We start from the raw sequence: 23,651 nt of genomic DNA on the forward strand, positions 1-23,651 counted from the left end.
AGCATCATCATCATCATCATCAATCTTCATCTGTTTTCCTTTGGCTTATTGTGCCTAAGCTCAGTTTCCTATTTTCCAATTCAGGTGAAATGAATAAGGTGCTTACAACAATTTCTGTGACTAAAAATGGAATGGAAGCTGGTTTTAAGTTTATTTTGCAAGTATGAAAGGATAATGAGACTACTTCTGACATTCATAATCAACACCAATGAACACTTTTTTTATTTATGGCTTGCAGAATTGGTCATCATAAATGCTGCAATGTTTTCCAGTATTTAAAAAAAAGTCTTTCAAATCTAGTGGTACCTTAGGGGAATTAAGATCATGCATTCCTATATAGAGGAATCCCTGCTCTGAATTTTATATTGCCTCTTTCAAGAGGCAGTGCCTTCCATCAAATATGAGAAGAATTCATAGCAATGAAGACTTTTAGAGGACTGCTAACTCCCCTCCTCTTTAATAAGGACCTGCCCTTTGCAATGGAGGAGCAAAGCTGAATGATGCTCTACCACAGCAGTTTGAGTGTATGAATAACTTATGCTACAGTGGTGTTTGTATGGGAATTCTAGGGAAGCTGTGTCCAGTACTATAACAGAGAGGGCACCTTCACCTTGGTCCCTCCTAGCAGCAGCACAGTTGCTAGAATTGTTGGATGCAAAGAGGCAATAAATGCTTGTAAAGTGATTAGTGAAAGAAGAAACATGCCTTCCCTTTTGTTTCACCTCTTCCTTCTTTTGCTCTATATACTCAAGCCTTTTTGCTTCCTACCTGGCTGCAGAGGCCACTTCACTTTTCTCCCAAAATTTAGTTATTCCTTTGTCTCCCTTTGTCTTGGAAGGAAGCATCCATGAGGCTCCTGCTACCCAATACACCAGAGAGTCAGCCTTAGGGGCTATTGTATTGAAGTATAGAAGTTTAGATAACTTTCCTTTAATTGTCTCCATTCCACCCCAGGATGGAGTTCCTGAAACAATAAATGTAAGGGTTTTTTTTAACCTTACAAGATCATCCTGAGTACTTTCTCCTGATTCTATCACAAGTTCATATTGCACTGGCTTCACTGCACTCTGCTTGATACAGATACCAAATACTCCTACAGGGCTCAGCCATGGTTATTCTCACAAGACAAACAGGAATTACTCCTTCCTTGACAATATTCATAAGATGCTAAGAAGATATTGGTGCTTGGCACTAAGAAAAGCAAGGAGCCACAGCTCTTCAGAGTTCCATGAAGAGCAGAATACTTGTTCTTGTTGTTGTGTACCTTCAAGTCATTTCTGACTTACAGAAACCCTAATGCGACCCTACCATGGGGTTTCCTTGGCAGGATTTCTTCAGAGGGGTTTTGCCATTGCCATCCTCTGAGGCTGAAAGAGTATGACTTGCCCAAGATCACCCAGTGAGTTTATATGGCTGAGCCAGGATTCAAACCCTGGTCTCCAGAGTGATAGTCCAACACTCAAACTACTATACCATGTTGACTCTCTAAGTGAGAAAGATGTGAATGCTGTCACTTAGCAAGTGACTAAGAAGGCACTCAGAGTCACCTTCCTCTATATACTGTGTGAGCTCATCAGGCCACAAGACAACAATATAAAAGCCAAGTCTGCAAGCTTTCCCATAACTTTTGCCACACACTTATTAATATCTTTTTGCCTTAAATGGGGCAGCCCTCCCCCCACAAAGACTACTCATATATTGGTATTGTTAAGCATGGCAAGGCTCTTTGCCACAGATATTGTGGAACTTCTATTACAAGTAGGCATTTATTGGAATAGATCTAATGGCCATTATTTTAATTTGCATCTTTAAGGAGAAGATCTTAATTCTTTGCAAACAATATTCAAAGATGGAAAACTCCCTAAGGACGTGTGTGTGTGTGTGTATTAAGATCAATTACAGACATCAAACTGTAGAATTGGAGATTTACCACTGCTTATGTGGGAGCTAACTGTATCATTTAGAAGTCACAGGGAAGAAGCTATATCTGTTCCAATCACTTTTTCTTTAGTGTAGTGCTTCTTAAGCTAATGGATGTAGAGGACCAGCAAGGGTTTCCCTCACAATGTGCCAGTGATTGACACCATGTTTGTTCTCATTGCTTACAGTTCTTTCTTTCTTTCTTTCTTTCTTTTTTGGAAACTCTCCAGGGACCAGTAACCAGCACCAGTCCACGGACTACCACTTTAAATAGCACCACTTTAGAGTAAAAGATAGTGTATAACTCCTGTATTGAAACAGCATCACTGGCTACCAGTTCATTTCCAAGCACGATTCAAAGTGCTGGTCATGCCTATAAAACCCTACACGGCTTAGGTCCAGACTATTTGAGAGCTGCATACAGTATTTTAAAATTTTAGAAAGACTAGTAGCTAAGAAGACATCTAGAGCCCTAAGATCCTCAGGAGAAGGCTTTCCCTCAGTCTCACCACCATCCCAGGCTCATTTGGTGAGGACACGAGAGAGAGCCTTCTCAATGGCTGCTCCCACCCTCTGGAACTCCCTGCCATGGGAGGCTAGGCTGGCTCCCTCCTTGCTGGCCTTTCACCAGCAAACAAAGATGTTTTTATTCCAGCAAGCTTTTTAAAATCATGCAGGCCTGATTTTATTAGGGTATGGGGTTTTTTTTAGATTATTTTAACATTGTATCTTTTAAATTTTGTATGTTTTAAAATGTTTTACTGTTTTAAATGAATTATTTTAATTGTTTTTAAACTGCGGTTTTAGCGTGTGTGTGTGTGTGTGTGTGTGTGTGTGTGTGTGTAACTTGCCTTGGGTCCCAACTTGGGAGAAAGGCAGGATAAAAATAAAATAAATAAATAAATGAGATGTTCCCTACACAACAATTGCAGATTTCTAAAATGTTTTCTCTAGTCCTATTGAAGTACATTGCCAGCCTAAGCTATGCTTACTATATGCTGCTTATATTGTCTATTGTTTAAGGCCTCCCAATTCTGGAATGAGATCCTTTCCTGGATTAGTGAAATGATAAATCAAGATATACTATTTTGATGTACAGTGGACCCTCCATATCAGGGTCCACCCATGGATCACAATTCTTCATATTATTCAATGATGGCATGGGCACGCTGATGTGTCTGCACACACATTGCCACCACTGAATAATATAGGACTTGAGCATCCACTTTTTTGCCACCTGCAGGGGATCCTAGAATCAAAGCCCCACAGATGGAAAGGGTCCACTGTCATCTATTAACATTTCAATCTTTGATGCAGGTGATACAGATTTACTACATAACTAGTTAATTCCTATAATGCTAGGTGCTGTTCAAGTTGAAATATCAAGGCCAAGAAAGACAGCAGAGAGTCACTAAGAGTCTTAAGACCCTTAGTGGATCCCAGGCTGAACATGGAACTAAGAAAGCCAATGCAATTCTAGGATGCATCAATAGTGTCTAGATCAGGCATTGGCAACCTACGGCCCACAGGCCGCATCCGGCCTACAGAGGCAGCGGGACCGGCCCTGGCCCAGTCCTGCCGCCGATTGCCGCCCCCGCCGCAGCTTGGGCGCCGCTCCAGGCGTCCGCAGGTGCCTCGCTGCCATCCTCCTCCACCGCGCATGGCCGCGCGGAGGAGGCGGAGGAAGAGGAGGGCAGCAAGGTCTGGGGCAGAGGAGGCGAAGGTGGAGGCGGCGCCTCCTGCGTGCAGCCGCGCCACCTTCCCCGCCTCCCCGCGGCCGCTGGCTTCCCCCCCGGCCTTCCTGGGGCCTAGGCTCCGCTCAGGCCAGGAAGGAGCGTGAGGAAGAGGAGGAGGATGAGAAAGCAGAGGAGGAGGAATTGGAAAGGTAAGTCATTTCAGGTCTGCCTTGGGGGTTTTTTTTATTAATTTTTAAAAATATACTTATTTTTGTTTTTTTATTTCAGTATTTTTATTACTGCTTTTATTTTATTTCATTATTTTTATTATTGCTTTTTATTTTATTTCATTATTTTTATTATTGCTTTTTATTTTATTTCAGTATTTTTATTATTGCTTTTTATTTTATTTCAGTATTTTTAATACTGCTTTTTTATTTTATTTCAGTATTTTCATTATTGCTTTTTTATTTTATTTCAGTATTTTCATTATTGCTTTTTATTTTATTTCAGTATTTTTATTATTTCTGAAGGTGAGACAGTGTGACTTTCCAAAGTGCATTTCTGTGTATTTTCGGTACTTTTAATGCTAAAAGGTCTGCTGTAACAGTGATAGTGGTGATGATGATGATGATATCAGTCAGCACACCCCTCCTCCTTCTCTGGGGCTTCGGCGGAAGCTCCGCCCCTGGCATGTGGCTCCGCCCCTGGAGGGTGGAAGCTCCACCTCCGGCATGAGACTCCACCCCCCTTCTTCGGCCCCCCAGTTGTCTGAGGGACAGCAACCCGGCCCCCAGCTCAAAAAGGTTGCCTACCCCTGGTCTAGATCGAGTAAAGTAATAGTACCACTCTATTAGTATAGTGTCTAGATCAAGGGAAATAATAGTACCATTCTATTCTGCTTTGGTCAGACATCATCTAAAATACTGTGTTCAGTTCTGGGCACCAAGAAGGATATGGACAAGTTGGAGTGTGTGTGGGCAATCAAAATGGTGAAAAGTCTGGAAACTATACCCTATAAGGATATAGTGGCTTAGTGAGCTGGGTATGTTTAGCCTGGAGAAGAGAAGGTTAAGGGATGACATGACACCCATTGTTTAAACACTGAAAGGATGTAATATACTGAAGATTCCCATTTATCAGCTATATTACAGACCACCTTTCTACACAAAGACCACCATCATCTGAAGCTATGGAATAACTGACTATGAACTCTAACTGATTTTTGCGAGGTACTCGGTGACTGATCATTGAACCATGTTAAAAATGGATAGGGAGGGTGGGGTAACTACAGTATACTTTTAAACATGTAAAAATAAATTTTAAACTTGTTCACTTGAAAAAATAATATTGTTCTTCAGATACAACAGTTTAGCTTCAATATCTTAGAACAGCAAAATAGTTTGTTTAGGGGGTTTACTGTTTTGTTTTTTGGATATGATAAATGTTGTATGAGAGTGACTTTACAAAGAATCTTGCCACAAAGCCAGTTCGATGTAGATATGACCTTTGGATGTTCCAACAAGATTAAATAAAACAGGAGAAGGAGAAGGAATGAAAAATGTTGAATAAACCTTGAACAAATGGATAAGTCCTTGCATGGAGACATACAACATCAAACAGCACTGCACCTGCCACAATACATCTTACCCTAATTCTTTACTAAGTTGGAGCAAGGGTCAGTGACACAAAAGCAAAGATAATGTCTTTCTTTCTTTCTGTATGAAAAAATATGCATGACAGCAAAATTTGCTCATATTTTAAAGCTTTAGAAAAACCAGCAGCTAAGGAGACATTCATATGACATGTACTGCCAACCACAATGGTCAAATACAGATTTAGATAAATTCTCAAGTGTTTGAAAGAACCACTCAAATCTGAAACGTCCCCTTCCCTGTTTTCCAAAACTGGTATCACTTCACAATAAACTAGTTTGCTATATTAAGACTAGACACTCAGTATTCAATATGTCTACAATTGCTAAATTTGACACTTTTATTACAATTGTCTAAAGAAAATAAATAGAAACTTTACAATTTTGATTTCTACCAGACAGCATGAAGCAAGGAAACATATTCCAGCTCTAATAATGATAATAATAATAACAACAACAACAACAACAACAACTTTATTTATATACTGCTCTTCCAACATGATCAAAGCAGTTTACAACATATCAAAGGGCATTACAAATCTCAAATACAATTCGTATAAAACATTTTAAAAACATCATAAGAAACAATCTTAAATCTTCACATCCCAGCAATCAATATCAAACATGAACTTCATCTCCAAGGGTTAATTCTGAAATCCAACAGTTACCAAGGCCATAATCTGAAAAATCAATGCACTGTGTGTCTTACTAATGTCAATTCATTACATGAATGCTCCACAGATCAATCCTTGAATATGTTTTTCACCACTGACCACACTATCAACTTCTGGTGGAAAGCAACAATCTCTTCTTATTCTCCTTCCAAATAGGAGCCAACAGAACAGTACTGTATAAATTTGTTTGAAATTGAGATACCAGTAAACACCACTGAATTAATTATTCTCATGCTTGTAAGAGCAGATCAATTTATCAAATTAGTCTACCAACCATTTTAAACAAATGATAAAACAGTACCATTATAAATACAATACATTTACAATAAAAACATATGCTTATAAACAGACCATAGTTACACAAATTCTAGGCTACCATCAAGATTCAGAATGTATGACAGGTTTTAAAATTTTAAATCTGTATTTAAAGGGGGAAAAGGAAAATACAGGTACTGCATTTCTCTTAAATAAGGGGAACGGTGGCTGGGTATGGCCAGAAAAGGAAGAGCCTTGCAGAGGCTGTTGCAGTTCTGCACAGGCAGCACATCTGTAACAATAGACTTATGTACATCCTTGCAGATACGAAGTAACGCAATGTCTGACAGGTCTCATTCATGCTATACATCACTGTTCCATACAATAGACCATTCTGCACAAATTACAGGTAACTTGGCAATGCACATGTTACAGCCTGATAATATAACCTATTCTTATATTCTTTATTCTACATATTTTATATAGAATATAAAATCCCAGTTAGTAGAGCACCTCTGAGTCAATAAACATAAGTGTCAACTTTTCAAATTTTCATTGATTCAATAAGTCTACTCCAATGGAACTCTACACTGGATGTATACTGACAGAAAAAAGCCAGAACGGAAAATTTCTGTCTGGGTATATTCTAGTGAAATAATCTTTTTGTGTTGCGGTATCATCGGTCATCTATCCATTAACCTCTCTTTGCTTCTGCTTTCAGTGCTCATACTGAGAAAAAATGTATGGCCACCATGAGTCATATTCCTATCTCTAGTCAGTTCAAGAAGGAGAGGAGCAGAAGATATTTTCAACACCAAGCTTATTGATATTCAAGATTGGTTTACTACTCCTTTAAAATCTATCATGTGCTTGAGTAAAGTTAACAATGCAGAATAGATGTGGGGCAGGATGACAAGTCTTAGTGCAGCTTGATTAATGGTATTAGGTTAAAAACACAGTTTTCACATTTATCATGCTGATACCACTGGAATATATAGTAAAGAGTAGTCAAGGTTTTATGGTTTTACTGTAGCTGTTCTCATGACAGTTTTCTAACATCTTATCTTCTCACAGACTGTCTACATTGTCCCTCCATGAGACAAAGAAGTATAAATATCTGTGCCACAAATGAAATTACAGTTTTGTGGGAGGGGAGAAAAAGAAAGTAAGGGAAGGAATGTTGTTCTGCTAACTATAGGTTTTACCACAGGAAAGGGTCAGGCAAGACTGCATTTTATCATCCTATCTGTTCAACTTGTATGCAGAAAATATCATACATAGAGTAGGTTTAGAAACAGAATGAGGAGGAGTGAAGACAGGAGGATGGAACATCAAGAATATGTAGGCAACACCATACTACTAGTAGAAATCAACACAGATTTGGAACAATTACTAAAGAAAGTCAAAGAAAAATGTGCAAAGGCAGGCCTAATGTTAAACATAAAGAGAAAAAAAAATAACCACAGAGGATGTACATAAAATCAACCTATATAATGAGGAAATTGGAATAGTTAGTTTCCCCATACGTTGGATCAAATGTTGATCAGAACAGAGACTACAGCTGAGATATCAGAAGAAGATTAGAAATGGGAAGGGCAGATATGAAAGAAATAGACAAAATCCTAAAGAGTAAAGATATACAGTTGAACACTAAAGTTGGAATCATCCAAGCCAATGTATTCCCCTCTACCATGTACAGATATGAGCGCTAGACAGTGAGGATAGCTGATAGGAAGAAAGATAATTCATTTGATACGTCACACTGGATAAGAGTGCTGAGATACTGTGGACAGCTAAAAAGACAAACAAATGGGTCCTAGAACAAATTAAGCCTGAACTCACTCTGGAAGCCAAGATGACTAAATTGAGGCTGCCATACTTTGGCCATACCATGAGAAGGCACAACTCATTAGAAATGACAATGATGCTGGGGAAGGTCGCAGGCAGTTGAAAGAGGAAGACCACATGTGCAAATCTACAGCGCTATAGAAATAATAATAATAATAATAATAATAATAATAATAATAATAACAACATGCCCAGAGGATAGACTCAATCAGGGAGACTATGGGCCTGACCCTACAGGACTTGAACAGATAGGACAAGGGGGCTTGGAGACATCTCATTCACAGGGTCATCATGAGCTGAGGTCAACTCAAGGCACTTAACAACAACTACTATTACAGGTTTCAAGTGACATATCTAAAAAGGGAGTATATTTCATTTTGATGTTTCAATAAGGAGTATAATAGGCCCTCCATATCAGCAGGCTTTTGATCCACTAATTCCACCACCTGAGGACAAGCATGCCCTATATTATTCAATGGCAGCTAAGTGAATATGAAACATGCACGTCCACATTGCCACACTGAAAAATATGGGGTATGATTGTCCACATTTTGGGCATCCATGGTGGGGGCCCCCAAAACCAAACCCCTGACAATATGGAGGGCCCACTGTACTTGTTTTTAAAAAGTCAAACAGTAGAAGGGAGAAGTCCAAAGCTTGGAAATAATCTATGTTATTAACTTGTAAGATTATATTTTTCTCCTAACATGGCTTGACTCATGATGATTAATATGATGAAGTTAATCCTATAATGAATTTTAAAATTTTAGCATTTATTAGGGCAGAAGCCTCTTTCACTGCCAGTTTCAGTGAATCAGGAAGACCTGTGCAGAAAAAGGATTTGGGCAGAAAGGATTGCATCTGTTGTAAAGCAGATTAATCTGCTTGTTGAATCATGGGTGTCTATGGGAATGAGGAGAAAGATAGGGAAGGTTCTGAAACCCAGCAGAAGAACAGCTAGAAAGCAAATGAAAAGTTGGGAATGCAGAACAATTGAGGAAAAATGGAAAAAACTGTGTCCTGCTCTGGAATGAAATGAGTGAGAGAATAGTTTGTTTGTTTAGCCACGATCCTTGTAGAAAGTCAGGCCATTTAGGTCTGTAAGGCTGACACCCTCCCCCCCAAGATACATACTTTTTGGTCTGTAAGTCTTTCATGGGTGTTGGGTGTGCAATGTGACTCTTCAATTCTTCTCTTCTATTTAATTTATTCTGCTTTATGTTATATGTTATTGTACAATATAGAATACTATATATTTATGGCCAACCTCTCTAAAGTACTTTAGTATGTTTACTGGTGCTTAGACAGAGCTTCATACTCCTGCTTCAGTGGGATTTGATAAAGTCAGATCAATGAATTTGGAATCAAAACGTTTCTGGAGTGTTGTAGTTTTTAAAATTACAGTTCCTATTTAATACATAATTTGGTAATCTACCTTGGCTGTATGAAAAACTAAGGAGGAGAGTACAAGGCCAGTGCATCATGCAAGCTTATTCCTGCTCATTTGTGTAGCAAGAAATGATGGTTTACTATTACATGGAAGTGCTGCCATGGTAATCTCCACTATCTCAACCACAACCTGCCCCATATGTATATACTAGTATGGATAAGGGACAAAACCCTACTCTTACAAATTTCTTAAAATCTCCATGATAGTACTGTTCTAGTGTTTTTAATACAAATTTGAATAGTTAAAATGTCCTCATTTGTCCTTAAATCTTTTAATACTGAACCATGATGATCTATTAGAATGATTCAGTAAAAGCCGCTTTTGTATACAGTGACACCATAGGCCATAATTTATTGGGCTTCCTACTGGACCTATAGACTCCAAAGTTATCACAATATCCAAGATATGTTCTATAATTATGGAAGTTTTTTCCAAAGGAGACTTCCCCAAGCTTTGACATTCTTTGAAAGCAACATAAGACTTTTCATTTTGGGACGGCATTAATGGGTTGGCTTAAGCCAAATAGTGAGATTATGTGCTTAATAGTGCCTTCATAGCTCTTTATCCTATATAACTGCAATTTTATGTTTAAAACCTCTAGGATGAAGCAGGAATTGTTTATTAATTCAAGCACACTTTAATAACCAAACTGTATAAATGAGCATTTCAGAATATTTGTGTGTAAAATCAGACAGGGCCAGGCAGAATGAATGCTGATGAGCAGAACAACTTTAAAATATACCATACTAAACCTTGTTTTTCACTTAGTCCAATAATTAACTTGAAGTTGCTAAACAATCAAAATTTTGCTTTTTATCAAAATAGTGGCAGAGCAAAAATCCACATTCCAGTGTCAGAAATAAATGACACATTATTTATATTTGGGTTTATGTTTATGTTTTATGTTTTTTCTTCTAAGAAGCCCCTCCCAATTCATGGGGATATTCTAAGAAGCTTACAATGAATAGTTTTCAGGCAATGAACCTTCTTGACTGGAAAGCCATATTCCTGATTCAAAAGAAACACTCCTTAAACAGACTTTATGGACAACTTGTTACCCTTCAAATTTTTTGGACTGCAAGTCCCATCAGCCCCAAACAGCACAGCCAACAGTTAAAAGTTATGAGAGCAGCAATCCATTTGAAGACCACGAGTTGCTCACCTCTACTCTCTGACACCAGATTTATGGTACAATCCAGCCAAAGTTAAACACTTTTAAATCTCATTTATTTCAAAAGGAGTGTTCAATATGTACTAAAATCCCTCCCACTGTGATCAGTGGAATAGGAAAGCAATTTACCTTGGCTGGATCACCCCCTCATGTGCTCATGCAAACAGAAAGCCTGTCATGCCAATGCAAAATTCCTGCAGCGCATTCCTTTTTATTGGATTTAAATCAACACAGAACAAGAGCCAGCAGCTTTGAGACTGCAAGAGGAATGCAAACTTTGTAGTCTGTCAGAGGAACCCATCAAACAGATCAGTTCTATACTTTTGTCCCAGGACACTGCCAGCACTGCAGTGGCACAACACACCGAAGCAGTGATTCACCAAAGATTTTTTACAATCCCATTGTCCAAATTTCCCCCCTTCATTTTCTGTTTGGCAGGAGATGTGCAGCAGGAAGGGAAGGGGGGGGAGACTGCTGTCTCACTCCTAAAAATGATTCAGGTGCTCTTTAATCTTTTCATCTTTATCTTGCTGCTAGTTTTATCTTGGTTGTAAATCCTACTGCCTTTAGCTATTATTTTAGCATCGTGTTCAGGGTTTTTTGTTTGCAAATAGTTATATACTGCTTAAACCCAAAAATATTGATGAAAAGTACAGCAGTAAAATTCTATAAACATATACTAGATAAATTAATATATATTTTTAATATAGTCCAAAAAATGGATGTTCATTTGGGCTAAACAGAGGGGGCTTGGAGAAATAACTATGGCCAGAATCCTCTGGGGCAGTTATGAATGCATAACCTAAAGTTATGCACTCGTGGCTGTTTCATATTCCCAATCCCTATGAGATACGTAAGGATCATGAAAGTCCCCCAGTCTTCACTTGCCAAAGAGCAGTCACTGTGATCAACAGAGGTTTGTTGCCCTGTCAGTCAGTCAGTAAGCAACTGACTGATGGTATCACCCACTTTCACATGAACAATCTCCAGCATGAGGAGGAAATGAGACAAGGATCTTTCTTCCTCCTGTTGCAACTGAAAGCATTCACTGGAGAGGAGTTAAAATGCAGTCTGATTCTTCCCAGGCAACAGGGGAACAGACTTTAGTTGACTGCAGCAGCTGCTTCCCAGTAGATGGGGACTGCAGGGTTGGGCCACGATTCACTGTATAACATTGTGAGTATGGTTCTTACACATATGTAAATCCCATATAGTCTATGTTTTTAACATGTGTCAAAAGCTAAGAATAGCTGGAGCACACCAAATTTCAAAGGAAAAAGCAGTTCATCTAGCACTTCATCCCACTGTATGTCCTGCTCCAAACAGCCAGAAATAAGGAGCATCCAGCACTACCAGGTGGACATCTCCAGATGATCTGAAAGACTGAACGGGTCCATAAGAGAGATGGCAGTCTCTCAGGTACCCAGATTCCAAATTGTTTAGGAAATGCTACATTAAATGTGTTAATGTACTGAACATTGCCTATGAAAACACTATTGAGCAGTTTAAATTAGCAATAAACAAAAACAGAGAAAGACAGTGTCAGTGCACTGACTCAACCTAATCATACACAATGCTAGGCAAAAGCATACTTTCAGTTGTGGAATCACAATGCAGCAGTGGCAACAAAAGAACTCTTATTCAACTCAACCAGGAATTACTGCGAAAGGACAAGAAAACTTATTTTGCACTTTGAAACAACAGCTTTCTCTGTACTAGTGTCTTCCAAATGGTTTGCAGTGCAAGCCTTAGGCTCCCAGGTATTAATCATACTGCCAGGGAATGATGGCAACTATAAAACAACAATGTTGTATTATCAAGTTGGGGACATTATAGCTATAGCACGCAGTGTACAAGTAGTTAGCTTTGCAAAGGACAATGTTCAATTTGGAAAAATGTATTTCTAAATGATATTAATCACTGTATAGGATTGTAGAGCTCTCAAGCTGATGTACAATAAAAATGCAAACACAACACAAGATAAAACAACATACTAAAGTAATTAAAAATAACAGGAGTAGAAAGGAACACATAATAAATCAAGAAAAGAAAGCCTTAAAAATACTTGTTGTGCACTTTCAAGCCATTTCTGACTCATTGTGACCCTAAGGTGGTTTTCTGGGGCTGAGAGTGTGTGACTTGCCCAAGGTCACCTAGTGGATTTCCATGGCTGAGTGGGTATTTGAACCCTGGTCTCCAGAGTCATAGTCCAAGGCTCAAACCACTATGCCACACTGGCTCCTCTAAAAATACTTCAGAAATTAAATTACTTGAAACTCAGAATTGTAGTTGAAGTAAATCTGTCTAAGCCTACTCCCTTTAGGTAAATTTAGTGCTTATCTGTTTAAAATCTGTATTTAGCTTTTGTCTGGAATAGAGGGAAAGGAAATAAATTAGTTGAACAACACCAACAAAAAATAATTGTGGCTATTGCTCCAAGATAAGTGGGCAGAGTCTTTGCCATATAACCACTGTATTCACTATTCCAAAGGGGGAAATATTTTTATTTTTAAATACAGTGGTTTAGTGAAATGGTGAAACAATTTTCCAGCTGTGAAATGAAGCACCCACAATTAGCTGCTTACAGACACAGTGATAGGCAGCATGGACCACTAAAAGAGCATCAGTATACCCCACAATCTCCAGTTAAACCATAAAAGTCTCCCTCCCCACATACAGACACCAAAACAATTATAAGCTGTCTGCATTTCAGTCATGGAAATGTGAAGAGACATGTTGTGCCTAATGGTAAATTCTGAGGCAGTTTGTTATCTAAGAGACAAAGATGATGAGTTCATGGATTATCCATGCAACAAATATAGTTGCAGTCCAAAAGTGTAAAAGTGCTGTGAATTGTCATCAGTTGCTGAGTCATTACTGATCATTGCCTCTTGTTAAACAACCAGACTTATTTCCTTTTTTACTACACAATTATAAGCACTATGATTCTACTATTAATGCCTTTAACTGCAGCCTATGGGGTTCTGGGATTTGTAGTTTGATCAGAGGCAACAGAGGATTTTGCTGGCTAAAAATTCTTGATGCCCCTCCCTAAACTACAAATCCTAGGATTAAATAAAATGTTGCCATGGCTATTAAAATAGAATCATAGTGCTGTAATTGTGTAGTGTGAAAGGGTTCATATTCTGAAAAGAAGTAAGATTGTCAAACAAATTATATTACTACTAAATCAACTTTGCCTGATGCCAAGACAATGTTTCTTTTATGGATCTGTTGTAACAACCCCCAAGTCTCATCTCACAATTTTATTCAAATGTAAAAGTGTCTAAAGCAAAAATTTGGGACCATTCCAATACCAACATGCCATTCAGGATGTGATCACACACAGCTTTTAAACCACAAATAGAGGCAGGAAGAAACGGCTTTGCTGATACTTATTGCAGAACGATGCCTCTGACCTGGAGCTGCTGTGTCCCCAAAATGTGGTTAGGGCATCCTTTTTCCTCAATGAGGGAAACCTGTCAATCAGCTTGCAATCACACTAGTCCCGAGGTGCAAAATGTCACTGTTGAGGCAGCAACGAGAGAAAGAGGCTTGTGCAGTAATGTCCTCAGACCAAAAACATCCAGGTAATAGGTGGCTAGAGCCAAATAGTGTAGAGGTTTGAGCACTGGACTACGACTCTGGAAACCAGGATTTGATTCCCTGCTCAGCCACAGGAAACGCTCGGGGTGACTTTGGGTGAGTCGCACACTCTCAGCTCCAGAAAACTGTGATAGGTTCACTTTAGGGTCTCCATACGCCGGAAACAACTTGAAGGCATACAACAACCACAACCTCAACAAATGAGCATAGTATCTTTGGGAACTTTTCCTGTACAAACACAACTGAAACAAACTGAAACTGATCTCCAAAAGCTATTGGAATGTAAAGTACTGAGTTGCATTCAGAGCATTTATATCTAATTTTAGGCATGTTTTAACGGGTAGCTCCAAAAAGAAGGTCTTCCCCCTTCCAAGTAAAAAAAATGAGAGTACTGTATTGTTAATAGGTCAAGTAGACTGAAACAAGATTCAAATGTTTCTAGAAACAGTTTAAAATGAAAGCAAAACTGTTCCAATGACTTCCATCAGTACCTAACTGACATGAAAAACTAGCTACAGAAAGGTTTTTTTTTAGAAACCTTGTACTTGTCATTCTGAAACTGCTTAGAGATAGCATCTAAAATATCCAAGGGCACAACGAAATGCAATTAAAAGTACCTGTTGTGCATTGAGAACTAACCAAAACAGTGATTAACCAATTACTTACAACACTAAATAACAAATGTTTTAAACAATAGCAGTAAACCTATCTAAATCATTATTCAACAGCACAAGAGTCCTGCAACCATCCCTTGGGGTGCATCTATATTGTCAAAATAATGCGGTTTGACATCACTTTAACTGCCATGGCTCCATCCTACAGAATCCTGGGATTTGTAGTTTGATGAGGCATCAGCACACTTTGGCAGAGAAAGCTAAAGACCTTATAAAATTAGGAGGGAGCTACAGCACTTAAAGTGGTGCCAAACTATTGTTATCATATAATACAAAATTTTCCCATTTTTTTCTCCAAATAACATATATCCAAAATGGAAATCTAGAGACATCCCTACGAAGGAAGAGTGGTTGATTAAATTGTATGATGCGATAGAGATGGGTAGGTTAACTTCTTTAATAAAATATAACTCAATGACTCAATTAAGAATGGTTAATAGTAATTACATTTTTTTGGGAAAAGAGGTGGGGAAAGATAGCAATACAGTATTGAATTTTAATGAATAAATTTGGTTTAGAATTAGAATTAGATAAAGAATATAAATAAGGTATGAATAATGTAAATATGGAAATGGAATAGAATAAAAAGAATAAATAGAGTAAGAATGTTATAATAAGAATGGTGTGGAAGTTATAATAAGAATCTCATGGAAGTGGAATAAGGGGTAAGATAAGATGTTCCTCTGTAAATTATAAGTTGTAGAGTGTGTAAACGGTTTGACAGGATTAACGGGAAGCTCTTATTACTTTGGAAAATATTATGTCAGAGTATGTACATTTCTAATAGAAGATATGTTGTGTATTAGTTGGTATGTATTACGTATTATAAATGTTATGATTGTTGTGGAGTTTTTAATATGTTTAATAATGTATTTATTTTTTTAAAAAGTGGTGCCAAACTGCCTTATTTCTACAATGTAGATATACCTTGGAACAACTGGAGAGGTTAACATACCCATATACTGTATCTATATCCCTACATGTTTTTGGGTAGACATGTCTTAACCTTAAATTCATGTCTAAGCCCATGTCAACGGCCATTAAAAACCATGATGCATTGTAGCAATAACTGGGATACCCCCAAGTGGGGGAAATGTATTAGACAATACAGGTAGGATTTACTGTATAATAACGGGATATTGTGTTTATTACAAAAAAGATTACTCATACAAGCAGTATGCACAATTATCTGGGTGATGTATGACTAAATCGATAATGGTACAGATGTGGGAGAAATCTATTGCAGTATAGATGCAGGGATGCTAAATGGGTCAAATGCAGTCTCAGCATTAGCTACATTTTCTAGAGGAAGAATCGCTATCACCTGCTTAAAAACTTAAGCAAAACAACAAGCAAAGGTGTGAGTGCAGATATTACTCAGTCCAAGCAGAGAGAGAAATGGATTTCTCCGGAGGGATATAGCAAGTAAAGAGCTTGTCCTTAGGCCTAGGTTTCCAGGGTTGCTTTGCCAGGCCTGGGCAAACAAAATGGACAATAAACATGTTGCAAGCTTCCAAAGATAGCTTCTTAATCAGGCAAGGAGTTAAAACACCATACTGGAGAAAAAACACTTTTGTCTGGTGAAGAAGCCAGTGGAGCTTCAAAAGCTTGCAACATGTAAAAGTATCATTATTTGGTGGATTTTTTTATGTTGCAGGATTTGCTATATGGCCAATACGGCTATCCCTGGATGTTTTCTGGGCCAATACAGAGTAAAGTGGGCAAGGAAGGGCAAAATACTAAGCACCTTGTCCTAGCTCTCAGACTCATTTGATGGGAACAAGGGAGAGAGAGCTTTAATATTTTTTTATTTTATTGCAATATTTTTAAGATGTGATGTTTTGAACTTTTAAAATTGTTTAATTACTTTGTAACTTTATATTTACACTTTTTAATTGTTTCATATTTTTTAATGTGTACTGTTTTAAATTTGTTGTTGGCCACCCTGAATCTCTGTTAATGGGAGAAATGTGGGATATAAATAAATGATGATGATGATAATGATGATAGCTGAGAAAACTCTCCTCAAACCTGTTTAAAGATTTCGTATTGGGGTGACCAAAATAACCCTTAGGGCCTATCCTTAGGGTCAAAAGAAGGGCAGAGAGGATGTAGGTAGGACAGTGATGGTGAACCTTTTAGAAGCCGAGTGCCCAAATTGCAACCCAAAACCCACTTATTTATTGCGAAGTGCCATGTCCCTCTGGCTTTCCAGTAACAAACTCTGGCAAACTGTCCTGGGGTGACAGCACATGTGCCCACAGAGAGGGCTCTGAGTGCCACCTCTGGCACGCATGCCATAGGTTCGCCATCACTGAGGTAGGACTTAGGGTTTCCTATCACAGGTATTTTGCCCAAAATAAGGGTCACATTTTGAGTGTAGATGCTTAGCCTTGATGGTTGCTGACGAGTATTTGGCAGCAGTAGGAGTACAAACTCAGTGGCTCCATTAACCTAACAGCCAAGTTGGGTAGAAGCAGTGGGCGGTTCTAAACACAGGGCCCTTCTCAATTTGGTTCCAGGCCTGATCCAGAAATTTGGATTCAGTCCCAAATCAGACTGTATTGTCCTGCTTCAAATCTGATGCAATCTGAATTCCAATTAGAATTTAGAAATCTGAATCCTTGCCTCTTCCATATCAGCATGCTGGCTGAAGCTGTAGCATAACATACCTAGAGAGCTCTAGGTAAGGCTCCTCTAGAGAACAAGAATCATCATGCTAAGCCAAACCAATGATTGACCATGAGCCTGACTGCACAGAAAAGTGCAACCTAAGTTTCTGTGTCAATATATTCACATTAGCTCAGCAATGTCTCTCCTAACAAAGACCTCTCCACTGTCGCAGACAAATTCAAAACCTGGCATGCAATCCCTTAGCAGTCTCTGAGCACAAGTTCTTCCCTTTATGCCTTTGCAGACATGTTTAAGCTTTGAAAGTCATGTTGTTTCACCACCTCTCAGACAGCCCTATCCCAAAAAAGTTACTGAGAGGTTAAAGGGTTGCTGAAGAGACAAAGCTGCTCATCCTTGACTTAGTACAGCGGCATCCAACTATCTGCCTTAAGTTCAGAGGATGTTCTCCTCCCTGACTTGTCCACTGAGGCTCTTTCTGATACATCCTATCTGTCATGTTCAATTCACTAGAGTCCATGAACCCACATTAACAGAGCATGATCACCACATATACTCTACATGTATGTACCACCAGGAGTATCAGTACTGAGCAGAAAGACCTTGCGGAACAATTATCCACCTTTAACAGTCTTATAATTATGATCCTAGTTCCTTGAAGCTCTGCCTGAAAAACCAGGGGGTGGTGGAAGGTTACAACTGGGTCATTTACAAAGCAAGGACAAAGAAAGCCCAAACTCCCACTGAGCCAGACATCTGTGAAGTCAGACTATAAAGAGAAAAGATTATTCAAGACCCTCATCCTACCCAGCACAATAAAAATAAAGGCAACAGACATTTCTCAGCTCAGGTTCATACTGATAACAAACCCAGGACCCAACAAAGAGAGGACCTTTGTTTAAGACAAGGTATAGACTGCAGCAAAAGAAAAAGAAAAAAGAATCAAATGCAGCAGATAACTAAAGAGCATCTCTGGACAGAATACATCAATCCGGCTTCTGCCTGCTGCAGAGACTGCAGCTTGGCAAGCTTTGAACTCAGTCAGTGCTGCTAAAAATGCCTGAACTGCAAAGCCCAGCTGGGCTGGGGAGGGGAAGGTGGGAATTCCTCCACCTCTGAGATCCCTCAAGCAATTTCTTGCCCTCTGTCAATCAATCAAATGCACCAAGGGGGGAGGGATGGAGCAAGTGAGCATGCCCAGGGATCCAGATGACATCAGCTTCATCAATGCCAGAGATTGGAAGGCTGCTGCAGCAGCAATGAGGGGAGGCCGCTGGAAGAGTCCATTCGGGTTGACTCCATTCAGTCCCCCAGCATCGCCCTTCTTCTTCCTTGCTGCAGCTAGGAAAAGAAGGTGCTGAGCCAAGTGAGGCCTTGCATGGCAGGTTTCTTCTCCCTGCAGAAGTTACCCAATGGAGGGAGAAGAATCTCTATTTTGTTGCAGGATGCCAGCAGCCTTTTGGAAAGTGGCCTGCAACCACACAATCCTAGGTTTATCCATTCAGAATTAAGCCCTCCACAAACCCAAGGGGACTTAATCCCAGGTCATTGGTATCATAAAGCACTATGTGTGGCAATTCAGCCATGGGAATGAAGACCTATAAAACAAACATCATCCACTGGAACAGAGCTTTGCAACATAACTCTTGTCTTTCTTACAACACTATTAGAAATTCTTGCGTTCGGTGACTTCCTTGGTCCCCATTTTTACATGCCTTTCCTCTCTCCCAACGTTTATATATTAATGGATAAGACTTCAGGCATCTGTCAGCATGAATTCTAGCCCCCAAATGCTTATTCCACAGGGAATATTTGCCTTGAAAATGAACCCCATGACTTTTTATGATTTTTATGTTTCCTGTGTTTAGGTGTTTTTAACTTAACTTGTTTAAATGGCTTTAGTCCAGCATGATGTAGTGGTTTGAGTGTTTCACTATGACTCTGGAGATCAGGGTTTGATTTTCCCTTTGGCCATGAAACTCATTCAATGGTGATGGGCAAGTCACACTCTCTCAGCCTCAGGGAAAGGCAATGGCAAACCTCCTCTGAACATATCTGGCCAAGAAAATGACATGGCCTTAAGGTTGCCATATGTTGGAAATGACTTGAAGGCTTGTTCTTGGTGATGATGTAGTTTCCTCCAAGTAGTTTCCAATTTATGGTGACCCCTTCACAGGGCTTTCTTGGCATGATTTGTTCAGAAGAGTTTTGTCATTGCCTTCCCCTGAGGCTGAGAGAGTGTGACTTGCCCAAGGTCACCCAGTGGGTTTCAGGGCCAACCCAGGAATCAAACCCTGGTTTACAGAATGATAATCCAACACTCAAACCACTATGCCATGCTGCCACAAAGTGACAACAAACAAAGTGTTTCCATCTGTGTTGTACTCCACCTCGAGCCTTGAGGAGAAGTGAATAAGGCTGCATCTGCATTGCAGAAATAATCCAGTTTGACACCACTTTTAACTGCCTTGGCTCAGTGCTTCCAATTGTTGTTTTGTAAGACATTTAGCTTTTTCTGCCAGAGAGCTCTGGGGCTGCAACAAGCTACAGTTCTCAGAATTCCATAGTAATTGAGCCATGGCAGTTAAAGCAGAGTGAAGCTGGATTATTTCTGCAGTGCAGATGTGGCCTACGCAATAATAATGAAATAGTAATAATAACAACAACAATTATTAGTGTGTGTGTGTGTGTGCTACACCTAGGCTGACACCAACACAGGGGAAACTTGTCTCAATACGCAAGGCCACTTTAGATTATAAACCTGAGGGCAGGGAACTGTCTAATTATGTAAGTTGCTCTCTGAGAGCATTTCTAAAGAGGGGGGTATAAATGCAACAAATAACAAGAACAACAACAATGTTGTAACTTCCCCTTCACCATACAGGAAGGACCACAATTCTTCTTCCTTCCATCCCCTCCATATTTTGGGATGAAATGGACGTAAAAGAGCACTTTCCCTCTGGGTCTTAGCAGCCTACTTAATGTTCACCTGCACCCCTCCTAAAAAATAAATGGGGGTCCATGTGCTTCTAGAAAGTCATCCTCCCAACTTTGGGCCCTGAGGGAAAAGAAGGGAGGGAAAGGAAAGGAGGCTGGAGAGAAAGCCCTTGACCTTTGTTCTCCCATCTTTGGTGGAGGGCAAGGAAAGGGGCCCCCACAGTCCTTTCCCTCCGCCATCATAAGGCACCCTTGGGTTGCCTTGTGGGGCTCAAGGTGGAAGGCCCCTCCAAGAAGGAACCAAAGCCCAAGGCTGGGAACAATGAGAGGAAGGAAGACAATGCAAAGGCAAAAGGGGGGGGGGGGGAACCCTCAGCCATTTTGTGGGGACTGTGGGCAAACAGGGACACCCCCCTCATGCCTCTCCATCTTTGAGGGTTGTGGCAGAACAGGGTGGCCACCTCACCGCCAAGGGAACAAGGCCCCAAGGGGTCAACTGGAGGGCAGTCAACAGCAACAACAGCAACAACAACTTGCATTATTATTTCCACAAGGCAGGTGCATCCCAAGCAGGGTGACCAGAGGTCCTCATAAAGGAGGACAAGGCCCTGCAAAATGTAGGGGAAAAGGAGGACATGACCCAATAGAAGCTCAGAAACACTTCTATGAATGTAAATTCAGGCTTCTCAGCCATGCTCAAAATGGAGGGCCTTTTGGGATGCCTCCTGGGCAGAGAAGGTGGAAATGTAGGACCTGTCCTGGGGAAGAAAAGGAGGACGTCTGGCCACCAATAGCTATGTATACTCATGCCTCTTAGTGATGCTCAAAATGGAGGGCCTTTGGGGATTCCTCCTGGGCAGAAGGTGGTAATGGAGGGCAGGTCCTGGAGAAGGAGAAGGACCAGGCACTGCAAAATGGAGGACAGGTCCTGGAGAAGGACCTCTGGCCACCCCGAGGAGGACCAGGCACTGCAAAATGGAGGACCTCCAAGACAGAAATGGAGGGCGTTCCTAAATCAAAGCTCCAAACCCTGCTATGAATGTAAACCCATGCTTCTTTGTGATGCCCCAAAATGGAGGATTCCTCCCGGACAGAAGGTTGGAATGGAGGACATGTCCTGGAAAAAGAGGACCATCCCCTAGCAGCTGAGGGTCCTTTCTTTTTTTGTTTGGAGCTGCAGCCAAGAGAAGCTGCTTGTCCTCAGTGTGACCTCCCTCCCAATGTAGGACATGTCCGGCGGGGAAGAGGAGGAGGAGGCGAGGAGGACTGACTCACCCCGACGACGACGGTCTCCTCGCCTTTGAATTTGGGGATGAACTTGTCTCCGCGGAGGATCTCGGCCTCGTTGAGCGGACGGAAGCGGCAGAGGACCTTGATGCTGCACTCGGCCGGGTCCGCCATCATCTCAGCCCCAAGGAAAGAAGGAAGGAGAAAGGGAGGAAGGAGGAGGGAAGGAAAGAAGGAAGGAAGGAAGGACGACAGCCCCGTCAGGGGAGCCCCGGGGGGAGAGGCATCCTCAGGGAAGCAAAGAGAGGGAACTAGGGAAGGAAGGAAGGAAAAGGAGGAGGAGGGAAGGAGAGAAGGAGAAAAGGAAGGAAGGGAAGGGTAGGAAAGGCAGGCAAGGAAGGAAAAAGGAGAGGAAAGGAAAGCAGGAAGGAAGGAAGGAAGGAGGGAGGGAGGGAAGGATGGAGGAAAGGAAGGGAAAGAGAGAAAGTGTGGAAGGATGGAAGGAGAAAAGGAAGGAATGAGGGAAAGGAGGAGGGAGGGATGGAGGAAAAGAAGGGAGGAGATGGGAAGGGAAGAGTAGGAAAGAAAAGGAAAGAAGGATAGGAAGGAAATGAGGGCGGAAGGAAAGGTAAGAGAAAGGAAAGGAAAGGAAAGGAAGGGTAAGGAAAGGGATCCCTGCGGCTTCTGCCCAGATGAAGAGCGTGGGGCTGGCAGGGCGGAGGGAGTGGAGCAGCCGGAGGGGCCTCTTCTCCTTGCTCTCCTTCTCCTTCTTCAGGGGCTGCCAAAGGGGGGCAGGGAGCGGGCTCCTGGGATGTCTGTCTGTGCCAGATGCCCCGGCTTCTCCTCCTCCTTTGGCCCTGCTCAGCTCCTGGGGCTCCTCCTGGGCAGCCCTCTTCCTCCTCCTGCTGCTGCTGGGCCCCCTCCAGCCCACCCCTTTCCCTCTCCCTCTCCCTCTGCCTGAATCCCTCTGGGCTTTGTGACTTCACCGCATTACATCAACCCGCCCAAAGCTGGAGAGGCGGCAGGAGCTGCCGGCGCATCCTGGGAGTTGTAGTTCTCCGCAAGGGCAGGCAGGTGGAGGCAGGAAGAAGGTGTCTACGGTGGGAGACCAGAGCCTCCTCCGCCTCCTCCTGCTCCCTTTCCAGGACTCGCCCTCCATGCCTTCCTTGTGCCCAGGAGGCATTCCAAAGGGGCCTCCGTCCTTTTGGAGCAGGGCGAAGCAGCATGGGCTTCCATCCCTTTCCTTTCCTAGAAGTGATCTCAGCTTCTCTTTCTTGGGCGGCGTCCCCCCATTCCCCCTGGAAGGCCCTCCATTCCGCAGTGTCAGACATCAAACCTGGAGCTTGCCATCTGTGCCCTCGAGGCTCTTGCCCAGCCCTTGCCAAGCTGCCCTCCTTCCCAGCCCTAGCCTTCTCCTGGCTCCTTTTGGCCGAGGCAGCAGGGAAAACCCTTAGCCATTGCCTTCTCCTCCTGCTGCTCTTGCTTGAACCTAAAAGGTACATCTCCTGGAGGCATTATTGTGGTTTTCTGAAGGTTCAAGATGAAGAGTTAGAACTTTGCTCTTTGACTTTCTTCAGTCCTCTTTCCAAGTCTCGCTGGCTTTTCTGCTACTAGCATGGTGCCACCTGCCCATCTGAGATGGTTGGAATCCCTCTCTCCAGTCTTCAATCCTCCTCCATCAGAATCTAAACCTGCTCTCTATAAGTACACTGCTTCTTATATTGGAGATGGCCCAGATAGTAGTCATTGAGAAGCCCATCCTACATGAATTCATCCGATCCTTTTGCCAAACCATCCCAGTTGCCAACCATTGCTGTATCTTGTGGCACTGAATGCCAGCCTTTAAGGCCCTGTTTAACTAGGTCCTGTACTTTTATCTCTCCTGAATCTCCCACCATCCAGTTTCTGTCGACCGCCTTGGCTTCTAG

The 23,651-nt window shown here is 41.3% G+C and overlaps 1 protein-coding gene across 1 annotated transcript in view; it reads right to left on the reverse strand.

Moving 5' to 3' along the window:
- Positions 1-22,176, reverse strand: part of KIF5C (kinesin family member 5C) — a 95,537-nt gene extending 73,361 nt beyond the window's left edge. The window contains exon 1 of the mRNA XM_089520057.1: positions 21,772-22,176. Coding sequence (XP_089376183.1) covers positions 21,772-21,900 — 129 coding nt within the window. The 5' untranslated portion in view covers positions 21,901-22,176. The remainder of the gene's footprint in view (positions 1-21,771) is intronic.
- Between the last annotated feature and the right edge of the window lie 1,475 nt (positions 22,177-23,651).

Source organism: Sceloporus occidentalis, unplaced genomic scaffold (genome assembly GCF_023333645.1).
Source record: "Sceloporus occidentalis isolate IW3139 unplaced genomic scaffold, rSceOcc1.0.p SCAF_4, whole genome shotgun sequence".
NCBI lineage: Eukaryota > Metazoa > Chordata > Lepidosauria > Squamata > Phrynosomatidae > Sceloporus > Sceloporus occidentalis.